This window comes from Vidua macroura, chromosome 13, assembly GCF_024509145.1.
Source record: "Vidua macroura isolate BioBank_ID:100142 chromosome 13, ASM2450914v1, whole genome shotgun sequence".
NCBI lineage: Eukaryota > Metazoa > Chordata > Aves > Passeriformes > Viduidae > Vidua > Vidua macroura.
The window spans coordinates 15,393,463-15,407,964 of NC_071583.1; the positions used below are offsets into that span (position 1 = coordinate 15,393,463).

The 14,502-nt window shown below is 40.6% G+C and overlaps 1 protein-coding gene across 10 annotated transcripts in view; it reads right to left on the reverse strand.

Moving 5' to 3' along the window:
• The window catches only part of PBRM1 (polybromo 1), a 55,965-nt gene that overhangs the window by 8,112 nt on the left and 33,351 nt on the right, over positions 1–14,502 (reverse strand). For 8 of the 10 annotated variants that reach the window (XM_053989186.1, XM_053989179.1, XM_053989185.1 and 5 more), the window contains 6 exons: positions 13,980–14,246; positions 12,440–12,585; positions 11,991–12,148; positions 11,142–11,325; positions 9,749–9,959; positions 7,156–7,357 (listed from right to left, as the gene is read on the reverse strand). In XM_053989186.1, coding sequence (XP_053845161.1) covers positions 7,156–7,357; positions 9,749–9,959; positions 11,142–11,325; positions 11,991–12,148; positions 12,440–12,585; positions 13,980–14,246 — 1,168 coding nt within the window. Of the gene's footprint in view, positions 1–3,205; positions 3,365–7,155; positions 7,358–9,748; positions 9,960–11,141; positions 11,326–11,990; positions 12,149–12,439; positions 12,586–13,979; positions 14,247–14,502 lie in introns of all 10 variants that reach the window. The other 2 variants (XM_053989188.1, XM_053989187.1) reach the window with 1 other exon arrangement.

Consider the following 14,502-nt stretch of genomic DNA (forward strand, 5'->3'; position numbering starts at 1 on the left):
TGATGGGTGATTTTTATTAAACCATCTCCAGAATAAACTAAGGCAGTAACACAAATTTTAAACTTGGGTTTGAAGTGCTGGGCTGCAGTAACTTACACTCATGGCATTAGATTGAAGTGAAAGGACTTAAAAGGAGCACCTGCAGTCCTTCACAGAATTTCACTGTCCATGTCTCCAAGGTGTCTTTAGAGGAAAATCAGTGACACTGCAAACACTGTATTGTGCTGCTGCTCAAAAATTTCCTTTTCTGCATGTAAGGGAAGAAAATTGAGAGCTTTCTCTGGCTTTAGTTCAGATTTTCTGCTATCCATTTAGTGAACCTACACAGTGTAACTGCTCTATTCTTGTTAGGCCCTGGAATGTTTAATTTAAATGGATGCATTGCCAGGTAAGCAAGGAAAGGGGTTGGAAAGACAATGAAAAGATGACAGAGGACAGAAGCAGGTCTAGAGAGATGAGGTAAGTGAGAAATGAAGATTTGCTGGGGCTTCTATAGTCTGCTTCAAGAAACCACCGAGTCTTTGCCACACTCTCTGTAATTCATAGAAAGAACTTTCAAAACGGAGATTTCTGGAATGAGACTGGCCAAAAACTCTCAGCAGTTCTGACTGAGAACAAAGCTGTAACAAGCTCAGGGTCTAAATAGGAGGAGCAGCTACAAAATAAAAGCTAAACCTGTCACTTCCTCAGGATGTTACAGAACTGAGAAGCCTCTAATCCCAAAAACTTTACATGGAGGAAACAACAAGGAAATAAAGCACTATCTCCCTCGAGCCTTCATTTTCCACGGGGCACCTAGACTGACATGTGAAATATGCTGTAGGTACCTATTTCAAATATCTGGAACCTTATCTGTACCCTTTATTATAGGGAAATGCATATTTCTAATGGAGGAAAGAAAAGAAGAAAGACAACAAAAGCCTCCTTGGCACAAAGAGCTTTCACAGTGTAGCTACTGCCTGGTACTTGCAGCGCACCCGAGCTGCTGACACATCTTCAGCTCAGTTAATGCACTTCTGAAGCTTTAAAACAAACAAACAAGCAACTCTCCAAGGAATCAAACCCATACTTATCAATGATGGCAGCTTAGTTCCACATTTCCAATTAAAATACTCAACAACTGGCTAATAAAGGTGCCATCAAATCTCCATGAGAAATCAGTTCTTGTAGCTCATTCCAAGTAAGAGCAACCATTTTTTCTACCCCATGTATGAATTGCAAACTTTACTTCAAACTACCAAACATGGCCAAACTATTTCCAGCTCCCACAACTGTGATTTAGGATGTCTTTGAAATTACTTGTTCTCCTGTTTTTTATTGCAACAACATAAGATTAAGTAAACTTTTGCAATACCTAAATGTAGACGACACCAAAGTGCTGCACACTAAGAGAAATACATCTCAGAAGATTTCCTGGCCCCATGGCCCATAAAGAAGTTCTGTGATGGAGAAGCTCTCTTAACTAGAGAAAAGCAACCCAAGGATGGAGGAGGATGTGAAAGAGGTCCAAACAGAACAAGATACTTCCAAGTAGGACTTGTGAAAACCAAAAGATGAAAGACTGTTTCTCAAATGGGCCACAGAAGTAGAAGGAGTTTAAAAGGATCTCCTCCATCATCTATTTTAAGGAAGTATTTTCCAAAGCCAAAGTGAAGAGTCTTGAATGTTCATCTGCTTGAATAAGACAATGGCCTGAAATAGAGGCTTGCTGCCACAGGAAATAAGGTAGCATGTGTAGTTGGCAGAATGCACGTTTTTGGGGAAGTTTTAAGGAAATGTTAACAGCAAGTATTCCACCCCATCAACACCTGCCTCCAGAAACTGGAAAAGTGACTCAGTGCCAAAAAACTCAAGAACCAAACTAAGAAAACACAACCACAAGAGGATGGTATTTCTACATATTCTAGATTGAAGTAAATTATTCACAAAAGAGATCAGCACTGGGAAACTTTTTTTTTTCCTCTCCTTTTTCTGAATATATGCACAAATAAGTGTACACACACACACAAACATACATCAACTGCAAACAGTTCAGAGGGAAATTACCATGAACAGAGTGAAAAAAAGCCAAAAGAAAAATGCAACTCAGTGTAAATAAATGCTTTATAACCTGGAGATCGTGAACCAACTACGGAATGTGCCTTCAGTTAAACATCCATGCAGCCTATTTACTGAAAGGGAATTTAGAGACTGTGATGAAAAACACTTCAGGCTGTCAGCTTGAAATAAGGCCACAGCCTGTGAGATGAGAAAGAAAAAGAAAAATGACAAAAGAAGAAATGGAATAATTGGAATGTCTTAAGGGAAAGTTAAAAAGACCCCAAAACTCAAACCCAGAACCCTCCAAAAACTCATTTTTCTCTACTCGGCCCTATTTTGACCTTGACTGAAGCAATTTAATTCTTATTTTAATTAGAAACTGGGGAAGGAAAACAACCTATCAGGTCACACCTATTTAATTTTCTCACCCATGTATGGCTGATTTCCATACAAGAATCTTCAGTGAACTACATTGTCTTCAGATCTGATCCTGAAAATACTTACTCCGAGCATACTCCCTATGAAATCAAGCCGGATTACAACTGGTAACGAGCTCAACACCCAGCAACAGGGACCTCGTGGAAGAGTTCTCCAAGCTCAGTTCTATTCTGAAAAATAACCTGATAAAACCAGCAATGTTGTCATTTTGTCTTTGTTTCTGCAATGGCTCTAGATCCTGGTTTGCTTTGCTTGCCAGTGCCTAAGAGGCAAGTCTACAAAGCTTTTGCTTGGATTTAAAATCTGGGTTAGACTCTGCTGGCCTCTCACCTCCCTGATAATTAAACCCCCAACAATTTCCCTCCTGCTTCACCACTGCCACAGATGCTGCATGCACTAGAAGACTATTTAGCTGCTGCCCCCTTGCCACAGCAGGGCTGAAGGTGAACTCTGCGAGGCAGAGCGAATAAACACGACTGCTCGCTACCAGAACAGGAGCACTGCACAGGAGGACCCTGCTTCCCTGCGTTTTCCACAGGCTACTCTCCACTGCAGCACGGAACACTGGACACCAGGCCACCGCTGCACTAGGCACGCTCATCATGAAGAAGGACTGAAGAGTTTGAGCTTTTGCTTCCAACGTGACCCAAGAGAGTGTTTGTTCAGAGTTATGAAGGGGGTTGATAAAGTGGATGAGGAAAAAATGGTCATAGCTCCTACGTTTTACCTGCAACGGGTGTCAACTGCTGATTGAGCATTCCCATTGGTGTTGGTGGCGGCACCACCCCCATAAGAGCCCCGACAGGAGTGCCTGCCCGGGGGGAGGAATTCTGCTGCTGTGCTGCTCGCTCTCTCTCCTGCTGCTCAGCAACTTTAGCTGCCCGCTCTGTAAAAGTATTTTAGATTTTCAGTTCTGTTTTGTAACCCAGACTTTCAAAATATTATCTGTTCATTAAAAAGGACTAGTCAGACACTGGCATAGTTTAGTCAAATATAAAGTAGAACAGATGAATCTTTTTTATACAGCATATGATTTGATTTCATGTGGCTGCAGCTAAGACTTTTAGAGAACCTTTCATGAAAAATATTCCACAAAGTTTTATCTCTTTCTAAAAAATATAAATAATTAAAATAAATAATAAAATAAAATTTAAAAAAAAAAATTAAAAGAACAAATTTGATGATAATAACACCAGTGTTACCAACATGAAGCAGCAGTCCAGCACTAGGCTCGGTCCGCACTAGGACATGGCAAAACATTCCCTGTTTTGACACCACTGGCTCAGCCAAACCAGCTGCAGCCAAGGCCAGCAGCTCCTGGGTGGATCCTCTACCAGCTGCTGTGGGAACTGAAGCCCCATGTCTGCCAGGTGTGCCCTAAAGAATGCTGCAAAGAGCAGACAGCAGTGCCAGCTGGTGGCATGGTCATTTCTGGGCTCCCCATATATTTTACTACTGATGCAGCTGAAAAGTGGTGGCAAAATAGGGGAGCAATTGTAAAGTTTCCCTAGTGTAGATTGGTCCTTAGCTTTTGGAACATAACAAGCAGCAGTTTGATAAACCAAAAATATTTTTCTCTGCCTCCTTCTGTCATTTCCCCGTTTGGTCCCCTAGGATTTATTTTTTTTTTTTCTGAAGATGTCTAACTCACATTGTGCTGCTCACTGGAGGTCATGTGTGTCCTTTGTACGATGAATCTGGTCATTATCTCAATCAAGTCTCTCACTGTGACTGCAAGAACAAAAGATCTACTGCAGGGTAATCTGACCAGAGGACAATTCTATATTAAGGGAAGGGCAAAGGGTCATGGGAAGAAGAAAGAAAAAAAACAAAACCCAAGCAAACAAAAAAGGAGAAATATTGAATGCCCACTCCAGGTGCTTCAGGGGCATGCAAGTTCCTGCTTTGTTTACTCTGAATGTTGTATCTGACTGGCACAATTAGGAACAAGGAAGAATAAATGGATGCAGGATACAACTCCAGCAATTTTTAACAACAGTGAATACAGGGCTATGAGTTCTCTCTTGCAGCTGCTGAAAGATGGAAACTGCCACTAAACCAGCAAACAAGGTCCTCTGTCAAACGGAGGCCAAGAAGAAGTTCATCAAGGAGATTAAGTTATGCATCCTGCCAGTGTTACTTGCTTCCCCTAGGACATGGCTTTGAACATCTACCACACTTTTGACTCCTCTAGAACCTGTTTGTGCAGCTTCTAGCACTACTTCCATACACTCAAAGACCAGTTTCATTTCCAAAGGCATTTCCTTCCTTCTTCCCACTTCTGCAATTTCAGGCAGTGATGACGACGCAGAGAAACTCCTACATTTATACAGGCAACTCAGATGCAGTTGAGCACAAAATACACAAGATATTTAAAGGCAGATCCTGAAGTAGAAAAATGAGAAAATCCTCTCCAGAGCACAGCAAGCACTTCGGGAAAAGATGAAGCAGTTGTTCTGACTCTCACCTACTTTTGGCCAGCTAAAAAACAAAAAATGGTCAGACAAAAGCAAAAGAGACACTCTGATGAATGAGAAATTACTGCTAAGCGTTCAGCTTTATCAGACTTCAGAGTGCTGAGGTTTGAAGAAGAACCTGATGTAGGACAGTACTCAAGTTTTACCTAGCCCCTTCCCATGCCCTGACTGCCACAGAAGTAACAAATGGAATAACACTGCCAAAGGGACCTGGAGGAGATAGCTGAAAGTTCAGCCTAAAGCATTCACCCTAATACTCAATAATAAACCCAAATCACATAGGCCAGGACTTGAGATCATTCAAACATTTCCAACACATCTCAAGAGACAGGGAAGAGACCTTCTGCATTGAACAGAGTTTTTTCTTACAACAAGCCTTTCCTTCAATCCCTCTTATTTTACTTTATTTAGCCATGCAGGCACTTCCAACACAGCCTCTTCTCTACTCAACTATTGCTAAAAAACCCTGCACGTAAACCAAACAAAATTTTCAGTGGGTTAAAATGGATCTAAAATTAAACTACTTCTCACCAGAAAATGGCAGCACCCTTTTTTTCACTGAGATGTCAAACCATGCCCACTCCCTGCTCCCTGCTTCACATCCACGCCAGGGAACACATGAATTCTGTCTCCTCACAGTGCAAGGAGTGGAGTTTCTCCCCTTTCACACATGCTAAGCAAACATAGTTTGGACACTTTGTTACCCCATCCCAACCCCTCAAAACCAAGTAAAAGTAAGTCTAGTTCAGGGTAGACACCAAGCCAGGGAAACTGCAGCTCAAACCCCAAAAGCTTTGGAAAATTTTAATTGAGAAGGAAGATAAAAATGGAAGCACACAGACAATCATTAACACGGTGGACAAACAGAGCCTTCCTGCAGAAGTGCAGGACTTTAAGCTGCTCTAAGCAAGGAAGCAGTGGCATGCCAGCCATCCTCCTGCTGAAGGATGAGGCTGTAAGGAGGCATCTGCCAATAAAAAGATCACACATGCACCTAGAAGGGTGTAAAAGGAAACAGAGCAAAGTAAGGCCCCAGCAGTCTCTCAAAGAAAGAGCGTTATCATTTCCCTTCTCAGCATTTGCAAAGCAAACTTGCACAGAGCAAAGGGTGCTGTGCTACCCTCCAGAGCTGCAAAGAGGTGCTACTGAAAATTCAGAAAGGACTGAGGTGGCTGAGAGTGGACAGTGACAGCATGCAAGCTTCCAGCCTCAAGATCAAAGCTGCCTTTAAGTTATGAGTATGCAGAAAACCTATCAAAGCTCATTTTCAAAGTTAGAACTGAATTGGGCCACAACTTTCCCAGGTGTTGAAATGTTCCTATCCAAAGGAGCATTTTTTAAAAATAAAGTTGCATCAATACAGTAGTTAATAGTGTTGACATGCTTTTAACTAGAGAAGTAACTATGGATGTCAAACCCATGTATTTGGCTTGCGTAAGGGCTGGCTGTTAAAGATCAGCTATATTTTATTTTAATCAAATAAAAGTTAAAACACAGTGACTATTTATCAGAAGGGAGGGAAAGAATGGAAGGAAAGGAGGGAGGGAAGAAAAGGAAGAAGGCAAAGAAAAGGAAAGGAGGGAAGGAATAGAGGAAAAGAAGGGAGGTAAGGGGAGAAAGATAGGTCTAAAGTATCTCATGATCATGAAATATTCCTAGTCTTACTTCAGGATACAAAATCTCTTGACAAAATGAGTTACAACAGTTGACTAATACTGTACTGAACAACAGGTCATATTTACAGTACAGTACACAGCCTCTTAGGACTCTAAGTACTGTTAATAATGAACTTTTCCCCACTCCCCTGTAAGCCTTTCTTACCTGCTGCTACAGCTCTCAAGAGCTTCTTGTCCAAAATACCCCTCAGTCCTTCTTTAAGGAAACACTGAAAAAATATTTTTCCAACTGACTTCTAGCCCAGGAGCTCCATACCCCTTTACTTCTAATTTGTTCCCATTTTCTTGGACTTTGTTAATTTGGTTACATGTGGCAAAGACATTTAAATTATCAGTTGTGCTCCACATAACTGAAACATGCTCTTTGCTCCTCTTCAGTCATCTCTCAGTATGAACTTCTTTTTAAGGTACATCCAGAACACAAACATAAATATTTTCTTTTATTAAAACTGTCATCTGAACAACAGAAAGTGCTGAGAAAGAAAAAAGGCAGAAAAGAGTTCAGCATCTCAGTTTTTACTTACCTTCATATTCTGCTTTCTTGGTTGCTTCCAAGTTTCTCCATTCAGTTCCTACAAGTCTGCTGAGCTCTCCAAAGGAGTAGTCTGGGTGCTGAGCTTTAATCACAGCTCTCATCTCGCTGCTAAACAAGATGTACCCACTCATGTTGATCTTCCTTTTTGATCCCTCCTTCTTGGTGCTGCCCTTAACAGACTTGGGAGTGGACTGTGAGAAAAAGCAGTTATGACCACAAGTGTACAAAAGAGAAGGCCAGAAGAGAACAAAAGGAATTGTGTCATGTCACAGATTTCATCCACTGAGCTGTTCAGATATGTTGCCAACAAGAGTTCAGTAAAATATTTTATTTGCCATCGCACATTTTAGGAAAATGCTTCCCCACTTCCTCCTTGGCCTTTACAATCCCTACTCTCCCTCGTTCCACCTTCTAAGTGTTATTTTGCCTGCCAGACCATCCCTTCTCTCCAGTGTTCACTTCTCATTACTTAAGTAGCCTTTTCTCCCTGAAAAACCAAAGCCCAGCTTTGCTGATCACTGTTTACCTACACCACAGATTCACATCATGTTCTTACGTTGATGAGCAACAAAAATTCTGCTCTTTTCTTTTCCTGTTATGGATACCCACAGTGAGAGCTCCTTGATGTTTTCAGCCACCAAAAAATTAACCTGTTCTGACATCTCTATACTGAGATACCACAGCTGGAGCCCCTTTTTGAAGGCCCTTCCACCTGTATTTGTCACAGGAGACCATCATTCATCCATACTCTGACCAATAAGACCCACAAATGTATCATCACATCAAAACCCTCTGAAGGCCTTTCTCACACCCCAAACATTACAAATCTGTCAGATCTTTAAAAGTGCCATTGCTTCCAAGTACCTGGTGGAGGCAAAAAAGGAAGCAAAAATACATTCAACTGTTTCCTTCCTCTCCTGAAATTCTGACTCCTCCTACTTGCTGCTTTGACCCCACATTCAACACTCTCCTCTCAGCTAAAAACAAAGTTTAACTAATACCAAGATGCTTAAAAAGTCTTACTTATCAACTTAAGCAAGATGAACTGAGGCCCATTTAAATGTAATTCTAAACTTCACTGCACTAACTTGCAATCCACCCTTGAAGTTTTCATTATGAACCTAAAGACTGCTTGTCTGGAGGAAGTGAAGGGTCCACACAGGGTTTGGGATGATAGGGCAGACACAATTTCATCCTGGCTTCCTGGGCAAGCCCACACTGGCAGATGGAGAGTTCTCAAACCAAGAAGAGGGAAATCTAGTTCTGTATTTGGCCTCTGATACATCTGCAAACAGAGGCTACAAGTTAACCGCTGTTCTAGCCTACATAGTTCTGCAACAGTTTTGGTAACAGTAATCTAATGAAAAAGCCTCCCCACCAGTTTGGAAGGGCAAACAGGACTTGGAGAAATCATAAGGATTCCAAATTTGGTTCTTGAATTCTCTGTTCTTTTCCACCTCCCATCCACACATTTTTAAATGAACAGTCTTTTCCACTGGAGCCACAAACTGCATATTTACTTTCAGACTTGTTAAAAGAAGAAATCAACCAGGACCCCTTTTCATGCCTTCTCTCAGCCATACTGCTGAAGCAAACAATGAAGCTGCACATCTTTTTTTTCAGTACCTTGATTTAATTCACAGCAAACTGCAGCAGGAAAGCATCACCCACCTATCTGCCAAGCCCCACAATACCACTGAGTCACCTGTCCTCTTAGGTGTTATAAGAGTTTCTTTGTTGGCAGAAGAAAAAGTTTAAAAGTTCTGGGGTTTAATAGTTGTTAGCTAAAATTCCACTTCTACTGGAATATTTTTCAAGAATTTTCAAGCTCCTTATAGAATTCAGCATGTGAAACAAGAGCAGTGAGCAACCTAGCAAGGGAAATTGCATTTGGTGGCTGCCCACATGGCAAAACATCAAAATCAAACCAAGCAAAAGCTTTTAACTTCAGCAACTCTTTCACAACATCCAAAGACATTTCTACCCTGGGGTCACACCTTTTCAATGTAATGCAGCAGAAATCCACACTGCTGGTCACAAAAGTGTCTGGAACTCCCTCCTGTTCCCAGCAGATCATTCCCATTGCCTCTTTAAGACTGGCATTAGCTTGGATGTGGGAGTATGGTGACACACATACAGGGTTTAATCCAGTTGCAAACAAACTTTTTTGGTTAGTTGTATTTCCAGCTAAAGCAGTTCCTCACTCAGCTTCCACGCTCAGTAACACAAATTCCAGGCCTTGTGTAAGAAAATTTGCATTTGAATTTTATATAAAGACCTGATAGCTCTGAACAAGTGTCACAGAAAACCTCATTATTAGAAACAACACTAATAATAAAAATGTACCCTGGGTTTTCCTCAGCTGAATGATCTCCTTTAAAAATATTTTAATGGAATGAAATGCTGCCACCTGGATATCATATCGGACATGCCAACATTGTTTTGTGTCATTTACTCCACACACTTATAAACTTCAGTATAAATCCTTTTTTTGTGTATGATAAAATGTTACTTTCTTCATTTGGATTGGGAAAAGAATGTGGAATATCAAGGTTTAAGGGTTCCTGAAGGGAAGTCCTTACCTGGGGTGGAGTATAAGGCATTATATCCAAATCACTGGCTAAGGGGGCTTGAAGCTGAGGCATAGAAGGTGTTTCAGTCATATCACCTTCCTCTTCTCCCATCTCTTCCATGTCCTCATCACCTCCTTCCAACTCAGCAAATTTTGCTTCCAGCTGCTGAATCTTCTTTTCCAGGAGAGGAGATGGCTCTTTCTGAGGAACTATGGGTTTTCTGGACGGTGGAGGAGGAAGACAAAAAGCACTGAGAACAGACTCATACCTTACAGGAGAAAGAACTTGTTTTTGAAGAGAAAATCAACTTTTCTTTCTGACTGAACAGTATAGAAATAAAGGTGACTTGAGATGTGCCTATGCTTCCTTTCAGAACCCAGAGCAGAATTAATTTTGTGTCTATGGCCAGTGTTCATTTCAGTCACTTGTCAGAAGTATTTTTTATGAGTTAGAAGAGGATTTCAATACAAGTACTTAATTGCCTTTATTGTAGAAATTAACACCACAGCTACCTTAGATTTCACATTTCACTTAAGTTAGAACTTAATAGTCTTATTTTATTAATATGAATGTTCACCAGAAGATTTTCCTTACTCATAATGAGGACTGAAGTATTTTCACAATATCCAAGAGAATGTACCAATTTGATAAAGTAATGACTTTTTCTTGAAGTCAGAGGAAGAAAAAGAAAACATCTATTGGTATTAAGACCATAAAAGGACTGATGCTATCTGCATTTCTTCCCAAGAGTGTGGTTATCTGAAATTACAGCTCTGACTTCTGTGGATGCCCTGGGTCAGGCTGGGATGGGGTTAATTCCCTGCACAGCAGCTGAGAGGTGCCTTGTTTTGGATCTGTGAGACAACAGGGTGGGTAACACATGCTGCTGTAATTAGTGCTGAACAGCTCAGCATCAAGGCCTTTCCTTTCCCCAGTGTGTGCCCCAGCAGGCTGGGGCTGGGCAGTGATTTGGGAGAAGAGACAGACAGGACAGCTAAGCCAAACCAGCCAAGGGGATATTCCATATTCTGACACCGTGCTCAGCAATAAAATATGGGTAGAAGGAGAGGACAGGGTGCATTCAGGGTCATGGCATTTGTCTTTCCCAGTAGCCATTACAGATGCCAAGGCCCTGCTTTTCAGGAAACAGCTAAACATCTGCCTGCTGATGAAAAGTAGGGAATTCATTCCTTATCTTGCTCTGTTTGTGCATGTAGCTTTGCTCCACTTTTCCAACTATTTTTAACTTGAGCCAGGAGTTTTTCTTCCTTCTGCCCTTCAGAGCCTCTCCCCTATTCCACTGTGGGGCAGTGACCAAGAGGCTGGGTGGGGGCTTAGCTGCCAGTCCATTACAATCCAGAAGAGTGCTCAGGTGACCCCCTCATTCCCCTCACATTTTTACCTAAAATAGTATATTTCATCATCTACAACTTTCGCAGACAGTGAAAACCTCTTCAACCCCTTGAATTTCTTCATTTGTTTGTCACTTTCGTTGTAGCGGCTCTCACAAAGAAAAACATCGTTTTCGGAGATTTCTGTTGGTCTGCAGGAGAGGAAGTCTTTGAATGACAGAACGACACACTTTCCTGCAGAAATGAAAGAGCTGGGTAAGAAGGCAGCCACACTTGCAGATTTTTTTTTAGAAGTGTGGAATGTCCATTTTTTTGCCTGTAAGTGTGGAAGATTCCTGGCATTTGGCACAACTACAGAAAATATATCAATCAATAGTCCAATCAAATAATGCCACTCACAAGAAACCTACAGCAACTTAATGCAGCTTTTGGATTTCTTTTAAGAACTAGAGAACCCACAAAATCACAAGCCCCCATGATCACTGTCAGTTACTGTATTTATCACAGCATAATAACTGCAAAACAAAATACACAGCCATCATCTTCTGCCACAAATCAAATTTCAACCTCCCACTCCTTCTTTCAACTTTGCAGGCAACATGTACTAGAGTTATTACATTAATATGCAAGAATAATGGAGTTTTCTGTTCTCTGGCTGCAAACAATGTTCACTTTCATATCATACATGTAATTCCCGTATTGCAAAAAAGCTTCCTTATAGTGAATTCTCATCACAGGTCCCACAGGCAGGAATGCATATTAGAAACTCACTGAATGGTATCTCCTCCCTCCCACAATGAAAAAGACATACTTGGAATCAAGCCTGCACAGAGCTTTCAATCACTTCAGATTGTGCAGGAAAAGAAGATGTCCATCAGATTAAACATGTTAATAATTACCCAAAATGCAAGTCATGGGACAGGTCTCCTCCAAGTTACTCAAAAACACCTCCTTCTTGTAGAACATTTTAGTTGGCTCATGCTCAGTTTCTTCAGGATGTATAAAGATTGGACCAAAGAAATATGCGGCTCCGTCTCGCACCCACATCTTCTCAATTCTGCAAAGAAACCAACCCAGCAACATAAAGGAAAGGCCATTTCTCCCAAATGAGGCAGCAGGATGTTCAGGAAGATCATCAGTGGAAGATGAGTACAGAACAGCCAGTTCCAGCTGTACAACTGGACCAGGTTTTTATTAGGCAGCTAAAATTCCACCTCCATCGCTCAAGACCTTCTAACACTTCACTCACATTTCTTCCCATCCTCTTTTATACCTTTTAACAATCAGCCCCTCTTTTATCCAAGTTGTTTTTACAGCTGTAAACTGCAAACAAAGAAGCTGCCCCTACCTCCCTACTCGAGGCCGCACCAGCCCGTGTGATTTGATGAAGACACAGTCCCCAACCTTCAGCCACATGTCATTGTAGCAGAGCTGTTCAAAGTAATGGCAACCAGGTTCCCCATTGGACATTTCTACTGGAACATCTTCTTTGTCCTGCAGGAGAAGAAGCATTTAGAAACTTGAGGAGGGAGGAAAACCAAGCACAGAAATAAAGAGATGTCAGGTACCAGTAAAAAGCTTAGCTCTATCTTTATGTTAACAATAATAGGTAAGCACAGATGTGTGTGCAAAGGTTTCCTGAATTAAAACTGCAAAGCCAAAGATATCCTCCATGTCTGTTACAAACTTTCCTATTTCCCAAAAGCTCTAATTCTGCCAGAATAGTAATTACAGGTGGCTTTTTTTTTTTTTTTTTGTTCTAGTGTTTCAAAGTAAACTGGCCAAGCCAAACCTTGACAGCTTTGATGGTTTAAAGCCCAGTAATGTGCTTAGGAAGCAAGAACTGAATATATGGCCAAGCTAACAGACACAAAAATGTAATGATTCAACTCTCTTATACAATAATGTGAACACTCCATGTATTGCTTACAAATTCATACCATCTGCCCTATTTAATTTCTTACTTTTTAGTAAAAACTCAAATAGTGCCTCAATTCATCTTTCAGCCTGGGCTTCCAGAAAGCCAAGGAAACACAGTTTGTCACACCAAGGCATGGAAATAAAAGATCCTGTGAGTTTTCATTCTCTCAGTAGAATTAATTCCATCTTTTGCCATGATGTGAATAAACATACTAATATACACTAGGTTTCTGACAAAAGCTGACAATGGGTCTGCTGGGTACTGCGTTCTCAGGTTCTGTTAGAAAATGCAAAGCGGATTTTTCACATGTTTTTTTAGTGATTTATGATATTTTATGAGTCTCTTATTTTTTCATGGCTCTAAATTTATTTCAGACAGAACTAATTAAGTTTAACTGATTTTAATGCACTTATCTAAATTTATTTGTTTTCTTACTCTAGGTACAATAAACGAACCATTTTATCCACTATGTTGGACAGAAATACTCTTAAGCAATTTGACAATAAACTACTTAGTTATCAACCACAAACAGGCCACAAACAATAGAACTTTATCTATTACTTACTGCTGCCTAGCTACTGACAGTTTTCCTGAAATGCTACACAACAAAGCATTTCAGCACTGCCATGAAGTAAAATTAGACTTTTAGTTCTACTGGTCCTTTAGGCTTAGGGCAGGCTTTACAGTAAAAGAGTAATTTTCTGAAGTGGTAAAAAACCCAAACCAATGCCATCACATGATCACAAGAAAGAGTTTGTAACAAATATTTACACAGTTCATTATCTTCTCTTATGTATTTTTATATTTTGATTGTTTTAATTTACAAATGTCTGTAATACAATTTATAACAAAAATATTATACTCATTTATATTTTATTGTGTCTGGATGTGGTGAAACCCAAGCCTTGAGGGCTAATATTTTGTCATTCTCTATCTGTCAAATACAACCAAAGTTCCCCTTGCATACCTTTTCAAGATGAAGGATACTTTCTCCCACCTTACTGTCCTCCAGTGTTTCACTGTGTTTCTCCTCATCTACTTTGTCTGTATTGGCAAACACAGAAGCAACTCTGACCACAGGCAGGGGCACATCTCGTGGGACAAATCTGACAGAGCTCACAGGCATAGTCCACAGTTTAATCTTTTTAAAGGACTTTGTCTTCGCAGAATAGCGTGACTCACACACGTAGACGTCCTCATCTCTGAAGTTTTCAGGGCACAATTTAAAATATTCCTGCAGATTGAAGGAAAAATACGAAATATTTCAGCAACATCCACACCCTACAGACACACAGTGAACTCCCTCTCATGACTTCAGTTTTTTCTATGCTTCTTTTCTATGCTTCTCAGCAAAAAAAAGCCTTTTTGCTGAGTTCTCTTCTTCCAGTTTGATGTCCAAGTTTTACTAAGAATAACAACAAACAAGAAATCCTATTAGCTCCTTCCCTTCCTTTGGAGAAGGAGTGAATTCAGTACAGGTTGGCACATGA